General features: G+C 38.8%; 1 protein-coding gene across 7 annotated transcripts in view; it reads left to right on the forward strand.

Annotated features, from left to right (window-relative positions):
• Positions 1 to 26,632, forward strand: part of NCF4 (neutrophil cytosolic factor 4) — a 56,286-nt gene that overhangs the window by 20,732 nt on the left and 8,922 nt on the right. For 2 of the 7 annotated variants that reach the window (XM_065631817.1, XM_065631826.1), the window contains exons 2-7: positions 5,768 to 5,904; positions 21,918 to 22,007; positions 23,786 to 23,870; positions 24,804 to 24,957; positions 25,269 to 25,339; positions 26,233 to 26,360. In XM_065631817.1, the coding sequence (XP_065487889.1) occupies positions 21,976 to 22,007; positions 23,786 to 23,870; positions 24,804 to 24,957; positions 25,269 to 25,339; positions 26,233 to 26,360 (470 nt within the window). In that variant the 5' untranslated portion in view covers positions 5,768 to 5,904; positions 21,918 to 21,975. The other 5 variants (XM_065631851.1, XM_065631809.1, XM_065631834.1 and 2 more) reach the window with 4 other exon arrangements.

Consider the following 26,632-nt stretch of genomic DNA (forward strand, 5'->3'; position numbering starts at 1 on the left):
AACATGCAACCTCCTCATCAGAGTGAGGGGAAGCAAAAACACTCAGGAGTTTGTTCTTCTCTCTTTAGCCCTGGCAGCTACTACTCGAAACTAAAGGGAACAGCTCTAAACTTCCCCCCGCACCTAAAGCTGCAACATTCAGCTTTACCTCTTGGCCTTGAAGGAAGGCAGAAATAATTTTTCCTGCAGGCAACAGCAAGCTCAGTTGTGTAATTCTGGTTGCTCATACTTACAGGGACATCCAAAATCTCCATCGTGGGCCCCGATGGGCAAGGTGCTGTAGAAGTTAAAAAAATTTACAACCCGAGCTTTCTTAGAAAAAGCAGAATGTTGTAAATGAAGAGGTACTATATATACAGTCACAATACATTGACTGTAACCTTTTCAGCATATAAATTCTCTTTATGCTGAGTTGCTTATTATAGGGAAAGACACCTTTGAGGACACCTCTATTTTCACTCTGTCAAGCAATAATAACAACAATAAAAATGCCTTTGAGACCTATTTGCCATTCTGTAATCCGTTTGGGGACACTTTTCCTGATATGTAATGTTTTTCTGGCAAGGGGAATCATTTTATAAAGGACTATGAATCACACTTATCTGGAATATATTTGTGAGTAAAAAAAAAAAATAATATTTCTGTTTCAGGACTCAAATTCACCAGTTCTTAGGTTAAAAAGCAACTCAGTCTGTTGCAATACAACTGAAAAAATCTTTCGGGAAAGGCAGGTGCTGCAAAAGTGAGATTTGATTTTCCTAGCTTGATAATTGATCCTAGAAGAGAGAAAAGGTAATTGAGGTATGTATGGGATAAGAATATTTAAAAATATTTCTCTACTGCCAGTATTATCTTGATGCTGAGTTCTGTGATGAACTGGAAATTCTCCAGCAGCTTTGGGTAATTTCTAAAGAGGAAGCTTCATTGAATCAAACATGACCAAAATTAATTCAATCAGTTTGATATTCTCTCTCTTATTTATCTTTATTACACTTCCTGTAGTGGTTTTTGAATTTTCAGTGTGCTACAGTAGTAGGGGAAGTAATATTACCTTTCAGGCAGCCTCCTTTATTTCTGATAAACGGTGTGTCTGTGATACATGGAATTAACTAATTAACACTTAACTAATTAACACTTAAAGAACTAACACTTAGAGAACTAGCACTTAGAGAGCTAACCCTTAACCCACATCACAATTGCCTAGCCTTGCTTAGCTTTGTGTAACCTATTGTAAGAGAAACAAAAGTTCACTGATGACTTTACAGGCCTTGCAAAGATAAAAACACTTGGGTGCATCCTTGGTGCATCCTTGAGTGAACTAGATAAGAGAAACTTGGGCATAGGACAGGAGATACGCCAGTTCTAGCCAGCTCATCAGTTTGAGTCCCAGCCAACTCAGCACACCAGGCCAAAGGTAAAGGTGTACAGAGAAGACGACCCCGGTTCACGATCACTGCGCAGGTGCAACCAGAAGGGGCCAAAGGTGGAGATTACGGAAACGATTTCCCGGAACTCATTGTAATAAGAACTGCCTTCTCGGGGACAGGTTCTGAATATGTATAGGCGTTCCTAGAACTTTCATGAATATGTAACACTTTACAGCATTTAACCAAGCTCACAGCTACTGGAAATTTACACACGTCTTAGGTGGAATTATTCCTCTGTGTGTCCAGCGCACTGTAAATAAACATACCTACTTTACAATCACAGGTTGTAAAGCAATTTCCGCGCCCCATTTGTGCCCTAGCTCAGACAAGGTGAGACTTTATATTTAATTATAATGCGAGATAGCTGACTCTTGTGGATCCAAATGTTTCAACAAACTGGTGTGTTGCCTTTGGAACAGTATGATTCATAGTATTCTGTTCGCTAAATTCAGTGCTGTGGGGTTTGCATTACACTTTCACATATTATATACCCTTGATGCAGTAACAAGATTAGATTCTGGTTTAGAGATACCAGTGTCTTGTGGTTGTTGGCTGGATGCTCTATTTCCATTTGGTAGCTGACAGAACAACTTTTCTCTCTTACCTTCTATTGGCAGCTTAGAGAGAGTAAGGATTGTAGGACTGTCTTTTTGGCTACTGGAGTGTGACTTACATTTCTGTCTGCTCCATTGGAATGAGTGCATTTGTCCACTGGTGAAAGGAGAGCAAGTGCAGGGCTAGTCATTGTGATTCCTCTCTGCAACTCAGCCTTGTGAAAGCAATCCTGATTAGTGGAAATCCTTTCTTATCCTTTTAGTTCGTTCCTACTAAGGCTTATTTACAAAGAGAGAAGCAGATTTATGACCTCATTGGGCATATAGTGAGGTCTTTGTTACATGTAAAATATTTAATTAATTAAAAGGGGGGTTGTTGTTGGGATTTTTTTTTTTTTGAGTAAGAAGAATACAATCAAAATCTGACACCTCTGTGTTATTCGTACAAATCTGCCTAAAGCTGAAAGACATGGAGAGCTGTGGCAACAGGATCACTGAGAGTTCACCTATGTGAAATTAATTTAGGGAGGAGAATTGTGTTACTGCACTCATCAGTTTCACTAATGTGGTTACATCTCTACTGTCATCTCAATCAGGTTCATTCAGGAAGAGGTTAGGACTGGGCTTCCCCTTTCGGATACATAGACAATGCGGGGTTAATTGGGATGCTCATCAATTATAATTTCTTTTTCTCTTTCCTGCCACACATAAATAACTCTAATCTGAATAATAAGGTGCTCCAGGTCCATATCAGCCAACGTACCTGAAATTTTTGATGTTATCATCAGAGTGCTAGCTTTGAAAAGGAAGCTTGTCCTGCTGCTCTCTCCAATGTCTAGTACGTGTGTTGTGACAAGCACCATCAGTCTTCAGGGATACCAGTCAGCCATCTTTCACTTGCTCTGCATTTCTTTTCCTACTTATTTGTCAAAGAAGCCATATGACTTCCTTTATTTGAAAGCATATTCTAAAATTTAGAGGTTTCATTGATAAGAAATGATTCTCGGTTGCCAGTTAACATTTTTCTTATATATATTTATCTCATCTACACATCATACAAGTCTCTGGATCAGCCTTCTTTTTCACAGTCTTCTTGGTGCTTATGCCTTTAATTTGATTTTACAAATGGTTATTATATCCTTCAGTCCTTGGGTTAGCCAAGCTGTACAGAATTATTTATTTTACATATTTTCTCATGAATCAGCCTCTCTAGACCTGTAATCATTTTTTCTTAGTTGTTTCTAGTATTCCTCCAGTTTTGTTGGCATCATCTTGGTATATGCCCAGCATAATATGGAGTTACTTTGCTGTCTGAGCTTGTAGAGTATTCTGAAGTATGTTACCGCCTCCAACTTGTTATGTAAGCCAAGAACGATAAATCAGGTTGAATTTATTGCAGTCCAAACCATACATACAATCTAGTACCCATCCACGTTGCATTTAGATTTGGAAAGAATTCACACAAAAATTTTAAATATTTTTAAAAGTATTTTGTATGCCTGCAGCACATTTTGGTTAAAAACATTTTGCAGCATTTTATAGCCAACATTCATTATATAGGAACTCCTCCATTTTACTCTAAGGCAAAGCTCAGTGCTAGTCTCACCTTTGTTTAGAGGAAAGATAGGAATCCTTACGACGACAGTATTTTATCTGGTGTTTTCCCTGTAAGTTATGACGTAAGTGTATGTTTCTTCCTGCTGCTGCTGCTATCAAACTTGCTGCTTCTCACAAGGTCCTAGGTATTTTGTCCTCTTTCATCTTACTTCTAGAAAAAAAGGAAGAAACATAATATCCTTCTCAGCTGAAATGAAATACCTTGGTGCTCTGTATAACCATTGAAAGTTACCAGACTCATACATGCCACATCCAGCTTGTGAAGTTCCTGAGCTAAAGTGGTTCGGATTTGGGAGAGGATTGGGTGAAAGCATGATGTGATTACCTTGTGGTTATATTCCTCCAAAGGCTTTTGTCTGTGTCCACTGTTGGGAACAGGATACTGGATTAGAGCACTAAAGGAAGCTTATTTTGATCTTAACTTATTTTCCTCAGTGGAGTTCATAATACCACACATGTGAAAAGTGGAAGAATCAGATGGACAGAATTTATATGAAAAATAAATCAGTTAAAATTACTCATAGAAACAGTACTCATAATAAAAAAACCAGTACTCATAGAAACTTCAGTCCATGTTTACTGTGACTGCTTTGTTTATATGCTGCTCTTGAGTTCATATATGCCCTCTTTAGGCTGCGTATGAGCATATTTGTTCAGGTATATCTGTATTTTAAACTACTACCCTGTGACTGAAGAAGTCAGATTTTTGTATATACTAATTATAATTTCCTTCTGCCAGATGGAGTATATCAGACTGATTCAGGCGTTTTAGATTCTGTTACTTCTTCATAGCCCATGCAATGGACTATTCTTTGTTTTGCCTGAGAGAAGTCTGTATTCCTAGGATCAAAGCTTAGTGGTTCCATTTTTACACACGACTCGTCTGATAATTGGCTCAAAAGCTGGAAATAGCAAATGGCTACAAGAGATACCCTGGAGGCTAGAAGTAGGTCACTAATAGTCCATGCTACCAGTGGGCTTTGGGGACTCTCCAGCTTGTACTGCAAATGGTGTGGAAAAGAAAGTGAAATGTCTTGAACAGTATCACCCAAAGGAGATAATACAAATGAAAACCAGTAATAGGTGTTTCTGTGTAAATCCCTGATGAGAGTTAGGCTCAGATTACCTAACAAGAAAAAAAACTAATGCTGAAGAGTAGGTCTGTGTATCATAACACCTCCTAGCAACTCTCAAATGGATACTTACAGCAGGAAAAAAAGCTGTTAGTCCCAGTGGGAAACCCTGACCCCAAGGTTAAGAGAATGGAAACAGTTGGTTTTCTTCACAACAGACACTTCTGGGTATCAGACATTTGTCATAATTGACACTTTAGTGTTGTTCACACTGGGATGGATAAGCCCATGTAATTATTACCACAGGGGTTATATTCCAGGAAAACTAGCACAGCAGAGAGGTGGCTTCATTACTTATTCCCATTTATACTAGATGGCTGGTAGGAGAGCAGTCAAAGCATTTAGACCAGGGTAAACAGCTTTTGGGGAAATTTGACTCCAGTTTTAGCAGTTGGAATCCTGTGGTAACCTAAATTTTGGTAGTTAATTTTGATAGATATTCTTTAATGAATCTGTGGGGTTTTTGTATTTTGTTTTGTTTTCTTTTCTTTTTGTGCTCTTATAATTTGTTTCAGAGCTGTTAGTGCACATGTTAAATGGATTTAAAAGTCAGAGGTTTGTAAAGGAGTCATATGTTTCTGGGTAAGCAGCGAGTGGGAAGAATTTTATAGTAGTGATGCTCAAATGGCAAGTTGGGGCTTTTCCTGCCAACATCCCAAGTAGAAAGTGCTGGCTAAGAAAGTCTATAACTAGCAGCAGAAAAGGAGCAGGGTTATGTCAGCTGTTTATTTATTGTCAATATTTCATTAGAAAACAATTCTTCTACTCACAGGATTGCTAAATGAGATATCTTCTCAGGTTTAGGTCATCATTTGAATGCAGCCAAGGAGAATATCAGCAAATAAAAGCCATTATTCTGTAGTACTGTTTCAGTCATCCTGATGAAATGAGTTGAACAGTCCCAGTCCAGTTGTTAAAAGACAAATACACACAAACCAAATTTATTGGGACTAAAAGAGTATCTCTATGTAATTCATGGCCTGAATCAGACCCAAACACTGAATTCTCCTGTACTTTCTCTTCTTTATCTCTTTAGATTGCCTGAAGGGAGAACTGCAGTAAGGAAATCCCTACTCTTGTTACCTGTGCTAAACTTCTTAGGAGAATGAACTGATATTCAAGTGTTAGCTTGTCCAGCAGCATTCACTTCTGCTGCATCTGGGATTCCCTCAGGTAAATGTCAAATTTAAAATTTGAGTTTATCTTTGTAACATCCTTATCCTCTGTCTTCTGGAGAGAATTTTATTATATAAAGACTCATTGGCATATCCTAAGGGAAGTATATCTTCCCTGCCGTTACCAGTGTACCACAACTTCTTCTTAAAATTACCTTTTAGATATTCCTTCTGATAATCATTTTAACACCTTGTCCATAATTTTATGGATGATGATTTCTTTTTTCCGAGGCAATGTGAAAAAATTTATTGCCATGATTTACAACATGATTTGCAAAAAAAAAAGCAACAGTTTTATTGAGGTTACTCATTTTATAGAAACTTACATTACTGTGTTTTTATTCTGTGCATCTGAATTGATGCTCAATATGGGCATACTTTTTTTTTTTCTTGGATGTTTTTATGGTTTCTCCTTCCTAAAAAGGGTCACAGTGGTGATCTTGTAGATAAATCACCTTATTGCAGGGCCTTTTTGCACTCCTTTTAAAACTTGCTGAATATTCCTTGTGTAGGTAAAAGAAATGTTGCGATCTAGAAGTGGAATATTGATGTAGCATGTGGTACAGATCTGAATGATACGCAGCAGCACTTTTAGCTCATGCTATGGTATTTTGACAGTTATTTGCAACTGGCAGTGGCCCTCAGGCTCTTTGAGTTTTGGTCTCAGTGGGACACAGAAGCTGCTGTATTGAAGAAGACTGAGATATTTCAGTAAATTGACCATTAGTATCTTGCTTTTGGATGAAGCAGAAACTTGCAAGATGCGAGTGATTTGCTGATGGGCAGCGGTTTGCCTCTTTGAAGTGTACCATCTCTGATATTCTTCTGCACTTGTGTTGACATTTCTACCCTCTAATTTGTGAGAGAAAAACCAAGTAGCAGGGCACAATAAAAACCTCGTTGATCTCTGAACTAGTGTACCTCTGTGTTTTCCATTACTATTGTCTGACTGTCTTGGTATTTATTTTTCCACCAACACTTCCTCCTGTTAAACGGCAGACAACTGAAACACTCACAAATTAACTGTTTGCATGAGACCACACAATATAGTGGCACCAGAAAACCCATATTGTATCCTGTCCTGGCATAATATCTTCAAAATTGGACCATCATTTTCTTTTTTGTTGTTGCTCTAGATCTTGATTGTGAGGAGTATAGCCTGTGTTAGCAGTTTCACTTGGGTGGAGCAAGAGGATCCTCCTTTTCGCAGAGGGGATCTGTTTGTTACTTGACCTCTTCTTTGCTACCAGGTTCACCCTGTGTATTGCACAGAATCTTGTCTCTTTTCAACTGAGCTTCTCTTACCCTTTCTTAATAGAGCTAGATTTCTTCTGATTATTAATATTATTCATAGGCATGTTTATTATAATAATGCTTAAAGCTGTAATCACAAGAGGCAGGGGAAGGAGAGTGGTGCTTCCTTCTCTCGGGAGGGGGAGTTTGCTGATGCCCTGAGAGAGAATGGCAGATGATTTCTCTCTCAGGTTACACTCGCTCTAAATCCTCTTCACCATTTCTCTCCAGCAATGAGGAGACAGATGCTACTGTAGCAGCACAGAACTTGCGCGAATCCCTTACAAGGACCTTTTATTACTGCTATGAGTAAAAACAAGTGACTTGCTTAGCCTTTCATCCTATTTTTAGAGAGGTTTACATTTCTGAAGGGTATATCTGATTCCCTTACGTGGCTTTGGCTAGTTTTCTGTTGTTGACTTTTTTTTTCCCTTTTCTTTTAGTGTGACATGGGAGGATGAAGGTGGGAGAAAGCAAGCGTCTGTTTCTCTGAACTGTTGTGTTGGAATTTGTTAACCTGACATTTTGTGTGCTGTGATGTGGCCAATTCCCTTCCTAGCTGTTCTAGTAGCCATGGGGATACAGACAGCAGAAATCACACTTCCTCTCCTTAAAAAAAGGCTGGTGGAAATGAAAGACGAATGATTTTTGGAAACAAATCTTTGATGTGTCCTCAGAGTAAATACTATGAAGTCTTTGGAATGGAAGTTGTTTTTATTTCACCAGTTTACTGTAACCTGGTTTGCAAGAATTGATTTTACATCCAGAAAGCTGTAGTCTTATCTCTGTTGTCTTCTTTAGGACCTGAGCCATCTTCCACAGTTGTCATGAGGACTCTTTCTGGTGTTTTTAATTGAGATTTCACCAGGCCCCGCTTCTAGAGCTTTTTACAGAAATTGGAAAGAGATAGGGATCAATTAGTACTACTGAGTAATTACTTTGTGGGGAGAAGGCCAATCTGTTAGTAATTTGATTGACACCATCGATCTATGTGGGTACTGATCTCTTGTTAGATATCAGTGACTTCTGAAAACTACTGACGATTTAGGTTGCAATTACTGTTCCACAGGTAAAAAAATCTGTATCTTAGCTATTTCCTCTTAAGCATCCATATTTTTTTCTCTATGCTTTTTTCTTTTTAAGAAAGAGTACAGGCTGGACTGTATCTGTTTATGTTTTGTTTTGTATGGGGTTTTCTGTGTGTGTGTAAGGAGTTCATAGCTCTGGAATAATAACGGACTATCATATATTGTTATCAAAACTAACCAGCTGTTGATGTTGACATGCAAATTATTTAGGACACCATGTATTTTACTACTTACTAAGAGCAGGAGGGATGTATGTCCTGATAATTACTTATGAGTGTGAGTTAGAGAAGCAAACAAGGGAATGATTCACTGTGTGAGGACAAAGACTGGGGAACAGATACACACAGGCATACATATATTTGCGTGTATGTGAGATATATATATATATATATCTGTAGATAAATACCTTTTCATCACATATGTGTCAGTTGGACCAGATGTCTCAGGCATGCATGCAGCCTTAACCTATGTGTGTACACATACCTCCTCCATATATATTGCACACACTTGTAGAGGAAAGTAGGTACCTGCCTGCAAACTTATGCAGATGTATGCATGTACACACCTAGTATGGAATTAAATGACAAGTTGTTTCAATAGTTGAGTTCCTGTTCTTATAAGATCAGGGAAATTGTAGTGACCTTGAAAAATGTGTGGAAGCTTTGAAAAACCATTAGAGAAAAGCAGGGTTCTCCTACCTCTTGGTAAGTGGAATATTTGGAGCTTTCCGCTCCACCTCCCCTAGCAGAAGTGCATCTGATACACTGTACAGGGATTTAAAAGTTTAATTTAGCTTAACTCTTGGCTGCAATCAACTGCTGATAAATTTAGTTGGGGGATTAGGGAACCTTAAAGACTAATAGCTCCTTAAAAGGAGCCTGAAGATGAGACAGCAAAACAAAAACATCTGCTAAAGTCTCCCTTAGAATGGTATCACACCATACAGTAATGGTTTAGAGAAATAAATAGATTGGTTTAGGGCGAGAAGGGATTTTTGTAGATGTAGAGACTTGGAGAAAGAAAACCATATGTGTAAATATTTAAGAGAGTTGTTGCCTCTACAAAGTGAAGGAAAGGATATCCTGACTGGAATCAATAGTACATAGCAAACACTCTTCTCCTGTAGTTCTAGATAGTTTGGTAGCCCATAAAATAGCTATTGTTAACTCCTTTCTCCCATTACATCTTTTTTATAAACTGTCATGTTTAGATAAAGTTTTTGCGCTTCTGTGGTAGCGTTAATTCAAATTTGAATTCTTAAGCATGGCTAGCCCATCTTCTTAATGCTGTCTATGAATAGTAAAGTAGATGTGTTGACCAGTTTTCACATGTGCAATGGAGACTCAAACCCAATCAGTACAAGGAAACTCAGTCAGGTATTTATTTGGAGATCAGACATTAAAAAATACTGGAAGTTTATTTTCCTAGATGTTGCTTTCTCACTTTTTTTTTTTGGTACTGCATCAAGTTTTGTAGATCCAATTGTAACTAGGGCCTTTCATAAGTATTGTACTTAAATGTCTCATAGCAAGAAACAATTCTTGTGCCAAAGACACTGTGATCTTGCACAGCCTTCTGCTTTATGCTTAACTTTCAAACTATGAATAGTCCCTCTGAAGCCAGATTTGCAGCCTAAATGAGAATCCAGTAACTATTTAATGACTTTTTCATTTCTTGCCGCCTTTACTCCTTCTTCTGCCATCCTACAGTTACATTTTTGTTTTTTCTATTGCCCAAGGGCCCAAGAAAGGACTTAGGTGAGAAAAGGTTAAAAAGAAAAAAGTATTTGAATAATTATTATTCAAATTAAGATGGAGTAATTATTTGATAAAATGTAAATCTGCTTAAAAGAAGTGTCCTTTCACACAGTGTTTAATTATCTTGTGGGTTTAGCAGCTGGATGGCTATTATTTCAGCAAAGAGTTTATTGAGATTTGAAGAAGGATTATATGTAAAAGTAGAGTATCTGCTGTCAGCTTAGCTAAATCTGGTAGACTTTGAAAGCATAAGACAATCATCAGTAGGAGTAAGAATATGAACTATATTGCCAAGGCAGGCAACTGTATTTTCTATTTGATGTTTTTGTTTGGGTTTTTTTTTATTTTAATGCAACATATTGAATAAAGCACTATTGGAAAAAAAGTATTCAGAGTGGGAATACAGGTCTGCTCTGATGAATCAAAATATGTATTCAAGAGTGAGAGAAACTAACAATTGTTATAGTATAAAAATTTCTGATATTCATAAACTCTTCGTATAGTTATATCATGACATAGGTGGATGGGTAAGCATTGTGTCTGGCATTCAAACATGTGAACAGCAACTTTTCTGTAACTGAGAGCAAAATTACACTGAATTTTCAGATTATATCATTCAGAACACCAATTCGATTTATGTAGTTAGGTGGTGAAAGTGTTCTCTTCTGTGATTCTTGTTCTCTGAATCAGATATGTTTGTAAAACTCTGCAGCCTTTCTGATTGCTCACTAGTTAGTGGCCTTAAGACTCCAGTTTCAAGATGTGTAAATTTTTCTTCATCCTTTTTTTCACTGTGTCAGACATATAGACAAGCATGCTAAGTTTCTATAACCATTTTATTTCTTACAGTAAGACTCTTAGTGTCTAAAAGCCACAGCACTAACAACAATAAGGAGACTGAGGGTAATGAGAGCCAAGTTACTGAGGAACTATATTTACTGCTCATAAAATCAGTGCAGGTCTAATGCTTGTGCAGTGCATACATTTAATTTCTCTATTCATTTTCATGGTGGGTGTATTCCCCTCCTCCTCTCATTTCAAATACTGAATACTTGATGTGTGAGGCAGCATTTGAGGAAGGCTGCTCTAGGGTACTTCAGGCATCAGACTCTTGTTTATTTTACAAGTATCAGTAAGGCATATCAGGCTTTCCCTGGGATTACCAGGTCAGTTTATGGGTTTCTTGGTCATTCCAAAGCTTCCCCACACACTTGTTGGCAAGAGAGATCTGACAAAGCAGGAGCAGGCCCAAAGCCAAATAATTAGCTGCTCTTTAAGAGAGGTGCCTTGAAGAATTCTTTTCCAATTTGGGATGAGAGATTTAGGAGGAGAAGAATAAAGGGTGAGATAGGGATCAAAAAAAAAAAGACAAAAAAGGTGATGTGGAAAGGAAAGCAGGTTGAGGAGAAAGATGGGCTTGGAAAGGGATGGGACCCACAAGGGGGAAATGTTAATGTTCCAAGAGAAAAGAATTCGCAGATGCATGAGGAAATCCAGTCCAAGAATATCCATCAACACGCTTTATTATGAAGTTATTAAAAGTAACATTTTTTAAAGTTTTGTTTTTTCTTTTTATATGGGAAATTTCATTTTATAGCGCGGTACCATAGACTGTCTGAAATGCTCACGGTTAACAACTGCATGTGAGATTTTAATTTATGTCAAGCAGATTGTCCTGGATAATGTGACCAGTAACACAGATAGAGACTTTGGTTAGCTGAAGATAGCATCTGGTATTTGAATAAAGAAAAAATAAGGTTAGAAGGGGCCACTGGTTGTTGTCTACACAATGCCTTGCTCAAAGCTGGGCTAATCTGAAAGTTAGATCAAGCTTGTCTAGTGAAAGTTTGCAAATCTTACTGGATGGAGACCCCATACTCTTTCTGGGCCCCTGTTTCAGTGTCATATTGAAAAATTTTTTCTTATGTCCAATGAGATGTTTCCCTTGTTGCAACTTGTGATTCTTGTCTCCCATGCTTTCATTGTGCACCTAGGAGAATACTCTAGAAATATCTCCTCTTTAATCTCACTTTGTTTAATTTGATTAGCAGTTAGATCTCCATTCTAGTCTTCTCTAAGATAAACAAACCCACGTACTTCAGCCTTTCCTCGTATATCATATGCTCCAGCCTTACTTGTCCTCTGTTGGAGTCTATCCAAGTTGTCAACATTTCTCTTGTTTGGGGGGGCTCCAAAACTAGTGATAGTATTCCAGATACAGCCTTATATGCATTTAGTAGAAACGAAAAATAATTTCTCTTGACCTACTGTTTTGCTAACTCCAAAAAAAAAAAAGAAGTCCATATGTAGAGAGAAATAAAGGAGATGAGATAAACAATGAAGATATGTGGAAAAAAAAAGAGGAAAAAACAAGGATTTGAGCAAATCTCAGTCAGAAAAATTGCAAGTATTGTGCATCTGAAAGTGTAGTTGTGCTAGGCAGCCATGCTGTCAGGTAGTGGAAAAAGGGTTCTGATCTATTAGCTTTTATAACGGAGAGGTTTTGGCAAGGAATATCGCCACTTCAGGACACCTGCAGATTTTTAGGTGCCCACAGAGTATGTCCCAGGCAGTGCCTAGGAGGGCAAGGGCAAGATTCTTATTCATCATTTTCCTCTTCCTCTCTCCTAACGTAAATCATCTTGGCTTATCTAAGAGATATAATTTATGGCCAGCCTGTTGGCTGGTGAGCTTCATGTCTCTCATAACTTAGATAGCCAGACATATGTGGGTCAAGTTTGGATATGCAATGCATGTCTTTAGAGGAGGGATGCATTTTTCCCAGTCCTTCTTTACATTTGATTGTTTCCACACATCCCTCTTTATTCTTTTTATGTTCCTCTTTTTGTCAATTGTGTGCTATCCCTGTTTTTCCTCTCATTCTCTTCTTTTTTCCCCGGTGAGCATGTTGATGGCTGTACCAGGTCAGTATCTGAACTTATCTGACTTTTATGCCTAATCTTTCATTTATCCCACGCCCCAGATACGGAACGAAGGACTACGTTCTTCCTCCCAGTCTTTCCTCCCTTGTTCTCTCTACTTAGGCACTTACTTCATCATGAGAGAAACTGCAATGAAAGTTCTCTGGATGTCAAAGCTCGTGATGTTCTGTTGCAGCTGAACAGCAGTAAAAGTCCCAGCTCTTCTCAAATTCTCAAGAAAGATTTTGTTTAGTCTCAGATAGGTCTCTGGGCTATAACAGCAATTACTGTATAGCAAGGCCTGAGATTTTTTGTTTGTTTGTTTGTGTTGTCGTTGTTGTTGTTGTTTTGTTTTTGTTTTTGTTTTAGATAAAGTCTTTAGGCAGTACGGTTTATTTTGTTCTGGCATGAAGTGTATGCAAGAGGAGAAGTTACTGATATAATTCTGTTATCAAAGTCCTTTTTTTCCCTTTTAACCTGTAGCTCCCTCACTGTCTATTGGTTGATGCAGCCAAGAGAATGAAAAGTTGGATTTGGGAGAAGTCAGTCATATGGGGTGTTCTCCTTCTGGTATTATCACCACCAGAGTATAAGTAAGTATTGAAAATGGATCTAATTCAATACTTTCTCTACTGTGATGATTCCACTAAAAGACTTCAGTAAAAATTGGTCCAGTTAGCTGGAAGCAAAAAGGGGTGTCTGGCACAAGGGCTTTTCTAGTCCGTTAGTGGGGATATATCCAGTTCAATCCCCCTTTGAGTATGACCAGGCCAGGTTTTGAACGTTACTTGCCCATTTTAATTTTAGTGGAATATATTACAGTGCAGACTATCTCTGTGAGATGCAGAAATGTTAACCATGGTGGGGTAAAATAGACACCAGTTTCTCTTTGAAGTCTTCTATTATAATCTTGCAGAAATCGCTTCTTATTCTGTGTCATGGTGGTATTAAAAGAGCCTTGTGGCCAACAGCCTGATTTAGTATTAGAGCAGCCAGGTAGAATCTAATACAGGGAAAAAAAGGGGAGAAGTGAGCGCCTTAAGTTGACTGAGTCTTTGTAATTACTAGCAAATCCACTGGACTGGTCTGTTGACAAACAAGACAGGGAGAGCTGGAGGTAGATCCCTGGTAGATAAGAGAGCCAAAAATCAGCCCAACATCTTGGACAAGTTTGGAAGCTTGTTTCTTGTTTGGCTCATTTCCTTCTCCCTGCCCCCATTTCTCTGCAGCAGCAGCAGTGTTGAAGGGTGTGTACTCTGTCTAGCAGGCTGTTGGAGGAGTCTCTGGCCTCAAATTACACAGTATGAGAACTCTGTGCATAAAATTAGCAGCAGAGTTCTGTGTATTAGGCGCCAGGGAAAAATGTCACATTCAGCAGAACTCAGAGGCGAGAGGTGGAACAGAAAGAACTGGAACAGGACATCAATCCCCCTCTATCTCTTAGTGTTTTGCAGTGAATATCTGAGAGTGTCGTAACCAGCTGGCTTGGAGCAAAGATTATTTGGGTAGGAAATAGATTTTATTGAATGTCTTAGTAACGGGGATGTTTGATTTTTCTTCCTTCACCATCCCGCTTCACTTGTTCTTTTTCCTTTATTCTGAAGATTTCTTACTTTTGTCTTTTCACAAGGAAATCACTTCTCAATCATGAAGAAGTGCTCTTGACATACAGTTTTCTGTCCCCCTTATCCCCTTCCTATGGTCTCATTCCTGGTGAGAAACCCGCTGTAGTGGTACTACATTCGGATTGTGAACAGTTTATACAAGTTGTTTATAGTGAAATCCAGAAAACTAAATAAAGTACTGGCAAACATAGCAAAGGCATGAAAGCAGAGAGAAGCAGCTATTCAAGGACCGGATTCTTTAGCTACTATCTCAGTAGCAGCTATCTCATTCAGAAAAACTACTACAGAAAAGGTCGTGTTTTGAGGGTGTGTTTTGGCTCATTCCTTACATCATAAAAGCCGTAAAATCCTTGCTATGCCAGTGTTAGATTGCCCTGAAGCATATGCATGAAAGAGACTGCATTAGGATCTGTATGTGGAGATGGATTGCCAAGAGACATTAATGTACACTTACCTGAATTGTTTGGTGATGTAGATGTACACACACACATTCACTGCATTGTCAGAGTGCTTTTGTAAGACAAAGTTATCAGGCAGCAATGCTGGTTTAATGTATCCCTCCCCATTCGTTCTCCATTTTGATGTCTGTGGTGTGAGCTGGGCTGGGAAATTGATCTGTGGCTTAAAAAACTGGTTTTACAGCTGGATTAGTTAGCTGATGTATTTTGCAGCACAGCCTCAGATGTGCCATCCTGTGGGGCAGTAAAAAGCAGGATTATGCGAGGGCAGGGAATTTCCCAAGCTGATACCATCGCTATATACTCATTTCTTGAAATCATAAATTCAGAGTCCCCTATTACCTTTGTCTGGCTCAGATTACTGAAGCAATCTGCAAGCAGGATGGTGTATTCCCAGATTAGATAGCGTTCTGGGGCAGAAGGCTATTCTTGATTTTGTTTCCTTGTTCTTTTCAGCAGTAGGGCAGGCCCATTGACTACTGCTGTTTAACATATGTGATAATTTAGCAACTACATTATTTTCTAAGGCCTTGGGAATCAATTCTAAGACCTGAAATCAGAGCATCACTGGCACATTTTTAAAGAGCTATGTTTTTATATTGTTTTCAGTTGGCACTGTGAGTGATTTTGAGTGCTAAGGATAATGGTTGTAGTTTCTCACTTTTCACCTGACTTTCCCGAAAAATTATATCTCTAGTGAGCCTTTTTCCTCCTTACTGTCCCCCCATGAGAAAAGTATTACTGTCAGCCCCATTTTACTGATGGCAAAGCTGAAGCGTAAGGAATCACATAGCAAGCCCACGGCTGAACTGAATGCAGTTAATTGAGAGGTCTCTTCTTCAGACTCAGCTTTACAAAGCAAGGCAGCCTTCTGCCTCTTGAGGTATGGGAGACACAAGCTCCAGCCATCCACAGTTGAAATGGACAGACTGGCAGCTGGCTTGAGATCACATGGCTTATTGGTACTGTAATCGGTGGGTTTGTTCCACAAGTCTGTCTTTCAAGGAATGAAGACTGAAGTGATAAAAGGCCAGTAAGTGAGGCAGCAGGTGAGCCTGGCTAGGAGTGTATGCTATGAGGAATACTGACAGAACTTCAAAAGTTACAGGATCTTGATATTTATTGTCTCTTTATTTGCCACTTCCTTGCCTATCCTAATCTCTAGCCCCCTTGTCCCTCAAATTTATTAGGGAATATTGTCCCAGTTTATGAACCATTAGAAAATGAGCCGTAAACTCTCTATAATGAGGAGATTGGATGTGTCTGCACCAGAAAATTGTGCTTCTTTGACTATATCAGTGTAGCTTAAGTAGTACAACTCCCCTAGGGTAAAGACAATTATACCAGTGTAAAAGTGCATATCCAAATATAGCTGAATCCCAAATGGAAAGATACCTTTATACTAGTAATAACTAGGTCCACAGTAAGGCACAGATTTATTTCCTTAACTTTAGCAACCTGAGGTGACAAAATTTGGAATACAGTTACTTTAGAATTCATGTATATTCCAAGGAGATAGATAAAACCTTCAGAGGGGGAGTTGGCCCACTTGAAGTCTGATTTAGTGGCCAGTGGTGCCTGTCTCTCTTTCCTGTCTATTCAGAGAACTTCCACTTAACTAAAGGCACTTATCTAAAGTTTCTAAATTAAGTAAAAGGAATTTGGTCATAGGATTTCATCAAATACATGGGGAAATTAAACTATCAGGAACAGCTTAGGGTAGTTTGAATGTAGCCCTGCACAAATTTTAGCAAATCCCAACCCCGTTTTGAGATTTGGGAAAGTTCAGCGAAAAATTCGTTTGAGTAATTTTGACAGGCCTTTTGAACTTGTGAAACAGATGAAGCAGGGTTTTTTTTTTGTCTTGAGCAGCAGTGTTTTTTGACTCTCAAGATGATTAGGAGACTAAAACACAGAGACTCTCCTGCCACAAAGGGTCACCACTGGTATGCACTTAAAAGGAGGTGTTAAGCTTCTGGAAGAATGGTTGTAGGCATAGCTCTCTCAGGAGTTCTTGGATGCAGCTGTCCTTCTTTGCAATGGCCAGTTACCAGATTTTGACATTGGTACTTGACTGGAGCATACGGGTCCACCTCCAGCCCATGTCTGTCATACACAGCGGCAATGGCAAGCTCTGCCCTATTTCTTCCCCATTTGCCTCTCTTATTCTAGAAGTGATATACTGTCTGAGTGAAGAAATACTCTGTTGCTGTTCCTGAGCTTCCATTTTTCTCACTTAGCCTAGTCTTGGGCATCAATATCCGTCTGAGCTCTGCAAGAACAAAAAGCCCCATTGCTCATCAAGGAGAAGTTACAACTGTTCTGGTAAGACTTCCTCTAACTCTTCCAGTCTCAAGGGATCCTAACATATCAGAGAGAAATCCCATATCTTTTGAGAAGTTTTTTAAAGGAAGCAGGTTTATTGTAAAGGGAGAATTATTTTCCACAGAGAGGAAGACCGTAATACTGTTTGTGATACTGCTCTGCATAAGAAAAGCTTGCAAGATCCAGCTATATCATCATGAACTGACAAAGCCAAGAATGATACTGTTGAATGCCGATTTCCAAAATAGCTGATGACGGAAGAAAAACCTCACTTTTGGGGGGTATTTTTTTCTGCAATACTTATTCCTTCATGAGTTGTTTTGCTCAAGCAATTGAAGCGCGAAAGCCGAGATTCAGTTAAGGACTTTAATTTGATGTTCCTAGAAAAATGTCGTTTGAAAAAGAGGCTTCTGTTTCTTTATTATGTCATTCTCTAAAGCCTATTCATGTTGAGCAACAATTTATTCTATAAATGACACCATCAAGTTCCTTATCAGGAATAGTGGTAGATGCTGACCTTTTTTTTTTTTTGGCTCAAGATGGATTGCTTAGTTGTATTTCGATCAGGAGGGCATGATCATAGTCCTTTTCTGCAAATGCCTATTAGTTACTTTTCATCCTAAACAAGCAGTCATGGAAACTGTCTCGAGACTTAAAGCAAATTTTCGAAGTTCTATTTATCTACACTCTGTGCCGTTTTTCCTCCCAACACTGTGTGACAGGCAGGGTATCCATGCACTCAGCCAATATGAATTTGGCCATTATCTAATGAAGAATATATAAAACCAATCAGCTCAACTTGACTCCTATTTTTTTTTTTTTGAGAAGTTTGGAAAGATAGGACTTTCTTTTTTTTTTTTTTTTTGGTGAGCTTGTTTTCAGCTGTCCTGAAAGCATATGTTGAATAGGAGGGTCTCATTACTTACCATTGGACCAACTGCCTTCTAAGAATTTTATAGCACCACCTGCAAAAGAGCACTGAATATTACAAGGCAGACAACAGCATCTTATGTAATTTTTGCCAAAAAATTTGGCAGAGCTGTAATTCATTATTCATGTGCTATTATAATAATGATAAAGAGTTAAAATGTTACTGTATTTGAAAATAAATATTGTAAAAGTTTATTAAGGCATTCCATAAAGCTGAATGTCACCATAAAAGAAAAATCTGTACAAGTGTGTAACATGAATGGAAAATGGAATATAGCCCCAAGTCACTTTCCCCAAATCAGTGTTATCAGTTGCAGCTCAGCCTCAAGCAACCATAGAAGAAAAGACACTCAGCTGCTAATGATGTGTATGCTACAGAAACAAATGTTCCTCATATAATTTGAAAACGATAGGTTGGATGAAAGTATCTTGCAAGCCAACTCTGTGGTGTGTGTTTCTATTTGATGTTCAGCTTCCTTGCAGTGATTGCTGAAGTTTTATTTCCTTTACAGATTAGTCTGTGATGAGACCAGACATTTTTAAGAACATTATGCTTGTTCACTTTATTTTGTCACTTAACAAGTTTATTCTATGGCTAGGGGTTGAACATAACTATGCAGCATTTCTCTAACATCAGATGCATCAGAGAGAAGCCATTATTCTGGAGCGTGCAGACATGCACAACCAAAATGATACAGTAGCTGCTGCCCTAGTAGACCTGGTGTGTAGTGCCATAAAAATTGATTCAGCTAAGTATTTTTGTTATGTTCCTTTGATTTACCTTTTATTAGTCGTTCATGTATCTTTAGTGATTTGGGACTACATTCCCATTTTATGTTAAAATTCCATGCTTGATCTGGCTGTTTGTGTGTAGCTGATGCTCTCAGATTTCCAAGGTGCTATATGTATCCTTTTACAAGTATTTTCTAACAACATGCGTGTTAGACAGAAGGCCACAATTTCACAGCTCACAGGCATACATGGCCCAAATAATATAGTAGGTGCTGAACTGCAAAAAGGTATGTAATCGTGTCAGCACATGGTCATAATTCAGTCATCTGAGGATTTTCTTAGTATTCATTAGTATTTCTTGCAGCTGGATGCCTGCTTTCTCTTGCACATGGATAAGGGTCGGTGAATAGTGCCATAATGACCACGCCACCCATGGTGTATTGGTAGATTTTCTCAAAACTGAGAGCTGACCATGTCAGCCCATGAAATGGGATACTTTCCCAGTGCAATCATGTCTCTTGACATGGGTACTGTCACTAAGGTATCAGTTTTGTAATGGACATTTATTTCATTCATCAATAATAAAGCAATTATTTGAACATTGAGGCAATGGGGATTTGACTAGACTCAACCCATTTCCTCAGCCCAAATAGTATAAATTGCTGTTTCTACTATAGTAGCACAATGATAGAAACCTTGTAGTTGAGGCACAGATTTGGCACAGAAGAATGTGGCAAAGCAGTGTTTCAAATCTTAGTCTCTTATAGCCTAGGTGAGCTCTCTAGCCAGCCAGCTATCCACTCTTCCGAGGTAGGAATCTGCCTTTTTGTCAGAAAATAAGATCTTGGTTTTGGTTTAGTTCAGAACAAGAGAATATTGGAGGATCAGAAACTTTCTTAGCAGGTTTAGCATTATTCTGTCAGATTATTAGTGTTACTGGCTATAATCTCTAGTAGAGAGCAGTGAAATTCAGGAGCTGCTCTCAGTTTATTTTACTCAGATTGCAGCAAAGCAGTTGCACAGACAGTTTGTCTATGAGGTCGTCTGTCGACCTGTTCTTGAAAAGCCGTGTGTCCAGGTAAACAATGAACAAGTATTTTTGCATTGTGTCATATCTTCTGTCTCTTAAAAGACATATCTGCATTGTATCTAGATTATCTTCCAAGAGATTTGAAAATATTAGAATATCCATTTTATGATTTTCTGGTCAAAACGATGGTATGCATCAAATTTGAACAGTTACCTTAAAAACATCCCTCCAGCCTTTCTCTTTCACTTCTGTTAAAGTTTGCCCAGTTCTTGTGCTTTCCACGATCTTTTTGCATGTGTCAGGAGGGCCCTTCTGAATTTTCATGAGTTCATATATATTGATCTTGTGATTAAGAATTCTGGTCAAGGTGATCTGTTCCTATTTCCTTCTGAATGTCAGGAGAAAGCAAGAGGATTGCAGTTAGAAAACTTGCTTATCGTCTCTCTCACTCAAGGTAAAGGGAAGAGAATAATGATCCTGACTTCAGGTTACACGAGGACTGCACATTTAGCAGGCCTAATCAAGAAAATAGAATATACAAACAGGGTGTGAAGGTCTGGGGAAATACTTATATCCAACATCACCACTTAAAACTATTCTGCTAAGTCTGCGTGAGTGGCACAGAGTAGCAGATCACTCAGAAAATACAGTTCAGAATTTTGTAGCTTCTCCTTGTCCTTTTTGATCAAGAGAAACTATGCCCCCTCTCAGATTCTATAATGGTGCCTTCAATTATCCACAGGAAAGAGAAGGGTGAAGAATTTACTTCATTAAAATGCAATGAAATGCAGTTTACTCTCAAGGTTGATGATTACAGTTGTAAATAGAGTTTTATTTTGAAGGATGCTTGTTGACTTTTGCTCCATTCAGATGAGAATTTTTGTGCTTGACAACAGGAGAAGAAGGAAACAAATATATCATGAACATGAAAATGGAAGAGAATCAAAGAGTGAACTGGGGAGGCAAAGATAGTACATGACAGCTTTTGACTGATGCAGATAAGCTATGCTGCAACTTATCTGCAGTGTGAGGAAATTATGGTTTCCTCGTCACTTTCTTCCTTCTGTTTTCTTCTTGAAAAATTGTTCACTGATGTTATACAAATTCTGTAACACTACCGTTTGTGTCCAAGGTGGGGCAGTCAGGATTCTTTTTGGGTGAGCCATGATCATGGATTTGTAGGTGGCAAATGTGGATTGTTTTGAGTATATGGAGCTGAGAAGATCTCTGCTCTTTCAAGGACTCATGTCTTACTTGCATTCATCTATCCTTCAAAGCTCATTTCCTAATTTCTTGTGCCTGATTTCCTGGTACCCATATGTTTGACAAGGTTATATTTCCTGACCACACTTTCTGCTCTCACTTGAAAATTTATTCTTTGGCTCCACCTCCTGGCTTTTGGTCCATGGAAAGGAGGATTCTCAGGAATAACAGAGAATCAAGAAGAGATCAGAAGTATTCATCCTAGTTTACAAATGTTAGTGTAGAGGTGTATGTTGGGATGTTTTGGCTGGAGCGAAACAGAATTTGTTGAGCCCACTCATACTTGGTTTCCACAGAGGCAGATGTTTTGGTGAAGAGGTGGACAATGGAATATGTGGCTCACAGTTTCTGCTTTTTTGGGGGCTTTTGGTTTCTTAACTGTGGCAGTTTCAATACAGGACAGACATCACAAAACAGCCTTTCTTTATGACTGTTTTTTCTCTAGTACTTCCTCAATCTCATGGGGGTGGGGAGGTGGGGAAGTCGTCTGACACTGCAGCATTGAAGAAAAAGATCTCTGAGGCCTTGCAAAGGAGTCTTGATTCACACAGGGAGAATTGCTTTGACTGTGTTAATCCTATTCAAGCAGGAGCTGCCCAAGAACCTGAGGAATAGATTTTAGCAATCTGGATTTAAGAAGTTGAAACATGTCTCTTCCCCGACAGCTGCGAGAAAAGAGGTAATATGTCTCTCCCTCGTCCCACTTCCCCACAAGCCTCCATGTAACTGCTGCAACCTTTTCATTTAATTTAGATGCAAGATTCTTTGCTGATTCTAAAAGTGTTCTTGTTATCATAGCTTCCAGACTATTAAGCTGCTCAGTGGAGCAGATCATTTATTAAGTTGGAGTGGGCTCGCTTTCTTCTTTTCCTGGGGAATATTCACCACCTAGGACAATAGTGGGTCATTGTCCTCTTTATAGTTGCAAATGGTTTCCCTTTTACTGCTGTTTGTGATATGACTAATTGTGTCTCTTCATCTCCATAGCCACATCCCTCTTCACAGTAAGTGGTAGTATTTACAGTGCTGTGGGTGGTGCTGATTCATGTCATTCTCCTCGTACAGCAAGCTATTGCAAGACTTTGCATCATTACTTCAGCCTTCCAGATGGGCTAGATGTTGTAGAAGCCCCTGATTTGGATATTCTCCTAGCAGAATAAACTGAGCCAACTGCTGTTTTTTTTAGTATTATCAGAATATTTAACATTACTTCAGCTTGGAATTTCTTAGATGGCCCTTTTTAAGGTTTCTCTTTCTCTCTACCTCATTTTTTATCCTTTATTCCTCATTCTTGATGCTTTTTACTTAAGTGTTAATATAAATACCACTCTAACAACATTGAATTGCAAGATCGAAGCAATGGTGAATTTGTCTTCTGTTTGTCAAAGATGTTGTACCAAGGAGAAAGTCCCAGAGGAGAGAGCAGCTGCCAATCCATGCTGTTTCATTGTATGAACAATATAGACAAGAAACATGACAGTGTGGTCATGTGTCTGTTCTTTAGGTGTTCCTCCAAGGATCCTTCCTTCTCTCTTGATTCAAGTACAATACTTTCTATAATAGGATCCACAAAGCTTATTCTAACTTGGCCCATTCTCATGTGTTCCTTCACACGTTTTTGACATTTTCAAATAGATATCTTTGTGTTTGCTTCACGTTGTCTGCTGTGGCTGGAAGGTCTCATAAATATTTGCTAGGCTACTCCTGCTTTTTTCAAAACCTCTTTAAGAGTCTGCTTTACTGTGTTGTTTACAAGAAAACTTGACAATGTTTTGACAGCTGGTGCAGGCACCACTGGTTATGATGTAGAGCAATACTATGTCTTTGTTTCTTTGCTTTTTTTTCCTGTTTTTGCTTATCCTTCTGTTGTTTCTTATATGTATAAGGTACGTTGTATACATCTTACATATAGAATGCAGGTATTTTAGGAATTAGTTTTGTGCTGTCAGTTTCTACAGCACCTAGTACAACAAGCTCTTTTCTCGGAACTGTTTCCCATTCCCTACAGTAATGCAGTAACAATAACATCATTAATGATATATAACGTCCTCCTTAGAATACGGGATACTGCTGTGGAGTTAGTATTCTAAGTCTATTAGGTGCTATAGGAAGGATTAAGGATGTATCCACCGTTGATCCCATTTGTCAGGAAAAGTTTACCATCCTAAGTGTTTCTTTTGTAGCCTTGCTTCTCTAGCAAGCCTAGGATTGACAGGGATGTTTTTTAAGATTGACAAATCTTCACAATGATCACTGACTTGGGCTGAACATATGAAAACTCGAGATCTCAAGATCAGACCTCCAAATGAAGAGAATGACACCATGAATTTCTAACTTACTGGTTTTGACACTAGATAATGTGATGTGGCCTAACTATCTTTTGTTCTGTATGGCATAGAGACCTCCAAAGGCTGATGCCAGTATGAGTAACCTAAATCTTTTATTCTTGCTTCACAGTGATTTTGAGCAGCTTCCGGATGATGTCCCTGTTTCAGCTAACATTGCAGATATTGAAGAGAAGAAAGGCTTTACTAATTATTATGTAAGAAGGGAGATTTATCCTGTCTTTATGTGCCCTCATCTGTGACTGGTTTGGTTGTGGGACGCAAAATGCAGTTAATAAGTCGTAAAATACCGTACAGGAAGGTAATAGTAGGGAAAAGCCCTGTGAGATTTTCTGAAGAGGGGTTTTGGAAAACACCAGCTTAGTCTGACTTCTGCAGGGTATGCTGCTTTTGCTGGAGATATTGCTTGTAAAACCTTTCAACTGCAGTGTGCAGGTTTTACTCTGGAATATAATGATGTTTGGTTGCTCTGTCTTTATGTTTTCTGAAGGAGCTGACTGCAACATGACTCAGAAGTCAGTGCATGGAAATCATGGGCTCTTTTACAGAAAAGCAATTTTGGCAAGAGATAAGAAATAAGATAGTGGTTGAAGGTGGGCATTAGAAGTAAGATGACTAAGTTCTTTTTCTGGCCTTACCTTTGGCCAGGCCATAATTTCTGAAATTTTGTACTTTAAAGTCAGAAAGAAGTAGGAATACCTGCAATTCTCAAGATAATTCATTTAGATATCTGTCTATAGATTTAGATGTCCAAAGCATCCTACTGTAAAATATTTGTATTTACCTCCCTAATATATTTTGTTTGTCACAGAGGGAAGGTATGTAAGCATAAAGTAGCATGTAGTCATTTCAGGTTTCCTTTTAAGATTATGTAATAGAAAGCAGCCACGTGGAAGTGATCCATGGGAAAGCTGGACCCACACGTATACCACAATGTCTGGTGCTGACTTGTTATTTTCTGGTACTTGAGTCTGCAGACATTTAACTGAAGTCTTGCTTTCCACTCTGCCTCTAAGACAGTATTCCCACTGCTGGAGCACTGATCTTATGTTCCTAGTGTATGCCTCACTTTGATTTTTTAAGTATTTGTAATTATGAATATCAGCCTGGATCCCCCTTCTCTGTTTCAGCTGTTTGTCATTGAAGTAAAGCTTAAAGGTGGTGGCAGATACCTGATTTTCCGACGCTATCGTCAGTTCTATGCCCTGCACACCAAACTAGAGGAGAGATATGGGGCAGAGAGCAAAAGTAGTCCTTTTACCTGCACACTCCCCATATTGCCAGGTAAGCTATCAGTACCAAATCTGTGCAGGATTAGCAGCTTTCTCAGGCCCGGGCTGTCCTAAAGAGGAGTGCACTGTAGGTAGGTACACAGGATTGCTACTTGTGACAAGGAACTAGTTCCCATCTGTGGGTGCTGGAGAAGTCAAGTTCCATTAGCAGTCCCTCCACTTGTGGTAAAGTTAATTTAGAAATCTAAAATCCTGTAGAAAATATGTATTTTCTTGGACATCCTACTTTCTACTGATTGCTTCATTTCTCTGACAGCCTCCATTTTTTTCTTCAATAACTGTCACAGGTTTCATATTTTCCAGGAAAAGTTTATGTTGGGTCCAAAAAGGAAATTGCTGAGAACAGGATTCCTATCCTAAATGTCTACATAAAGGTAAAAATTAATTTTAAAGTAGAGATTGCACTGAGTGCAGGAGATACTTACCCCTTGAAATCATCTAAGAGAGACAGTACTCTTTTAGCCCTAGGTATCTGCTTCTCTCTGTATTGTTTTCCCTGAAGACACAGTGTCTACAGTATGAGACAACCTGCAGTCCTAATCCCAAGATTGTTCAGACTGTAGGATCTGCTGGAGTACACAGTTCACGAAGGCTCACTCCTTGCCTTCATATATAGATAGATATCCTTACCAAAAAAAAAAACCCCCACATTAAAAAAATCCCCTCCCCCCCCCCGAAAAAAACCCCAAACCACAAACAAACAAACAAACAAACCCCAAAACTCAAACCAAACAAGATGTATGAGGAAATGGTGAATCTCCAGGCGTTGCATGAACATGGAGTTGGTATGTGCACCAAAGGGACCAGGAGAGTGGGGTGGGCTTCTGGGTGTACCTGCTCTACAGGGAAGACACAGCCAGTAACACCAAGGAGAGAAATTCTTTGTGTACAGGTTAACTGAAGACCTGACTTTAAATCAGTAGAAGTCTGAAGCACTGACTAGGACTTCCAGTACTTAAGATTGCCTTCTTTCCACAGTCATTCATGTTCTGAAGGGAAACACAAAGAGCAATTTACTCCTTCTGCAGTAAATCAGGCACAAAAACAGTGAAGCAATACACTGGCCAACTCCTGGAGTAAACAGGAGAAACTGTCAGCTGTTCAGCTGTGTCCTGCTGAGAGAAAAGGGAGAGGAGGGAGATTTCTGGCAGTAATGAATAACCTTCATGATCCTGTAGGTCCAAGAGGCATATTTGTTACATGTAGATAAATAGAAAATTGATCTCTCCCACTGTTATATTCTGCTTCCTACTTGCTCTTGGCACAGAACCTACTCTGCCTACCTGCTTGGGTGTTGATGGATGAAGAGGTACGGCTGTTCTTCTACCACTCAACCTTTGATTGTGAACAAGTGCCTCACAGATTGAGACGCCTTCGCCCACGGACACGCCGAGTGTAAGTGATTGAAATGTTTTTTCAGCATTGCTTAATGTAAGAGATGCTGTGCACTTCTGGGGGGACAGAGAGATGACTATCACCACTGTGTTTCCAAAGTGAATCCATGAAGTCCTAATATGAAGATCTTTATAGCAGAGCAGACACAAGATATTTCTTGTTTTGAGTAGTCTCAAATTTTTAAAGGGGATGTTGTACTTGCATTAAAGGAAAATTCCAAAATGACAGTATAGCTTGCTTTTAAAAAAAATGCTGCACAGCTTTATCTGTTG

Source organism: Caloenas nicobarica, chromosome 1 (genome assembly GCF_036013445.1).
Source record: "Caloenas nicobarica isolate bCalNic1 chromosome 1, bCalNic1.hap1, whole genome shotgun sequence".
Lineage (NCBI taxonomy): Eukaryota > Metazoa > Chordata > Aves > Columbiformes > Columbidae > Caloenas > Caloenas nicobarica.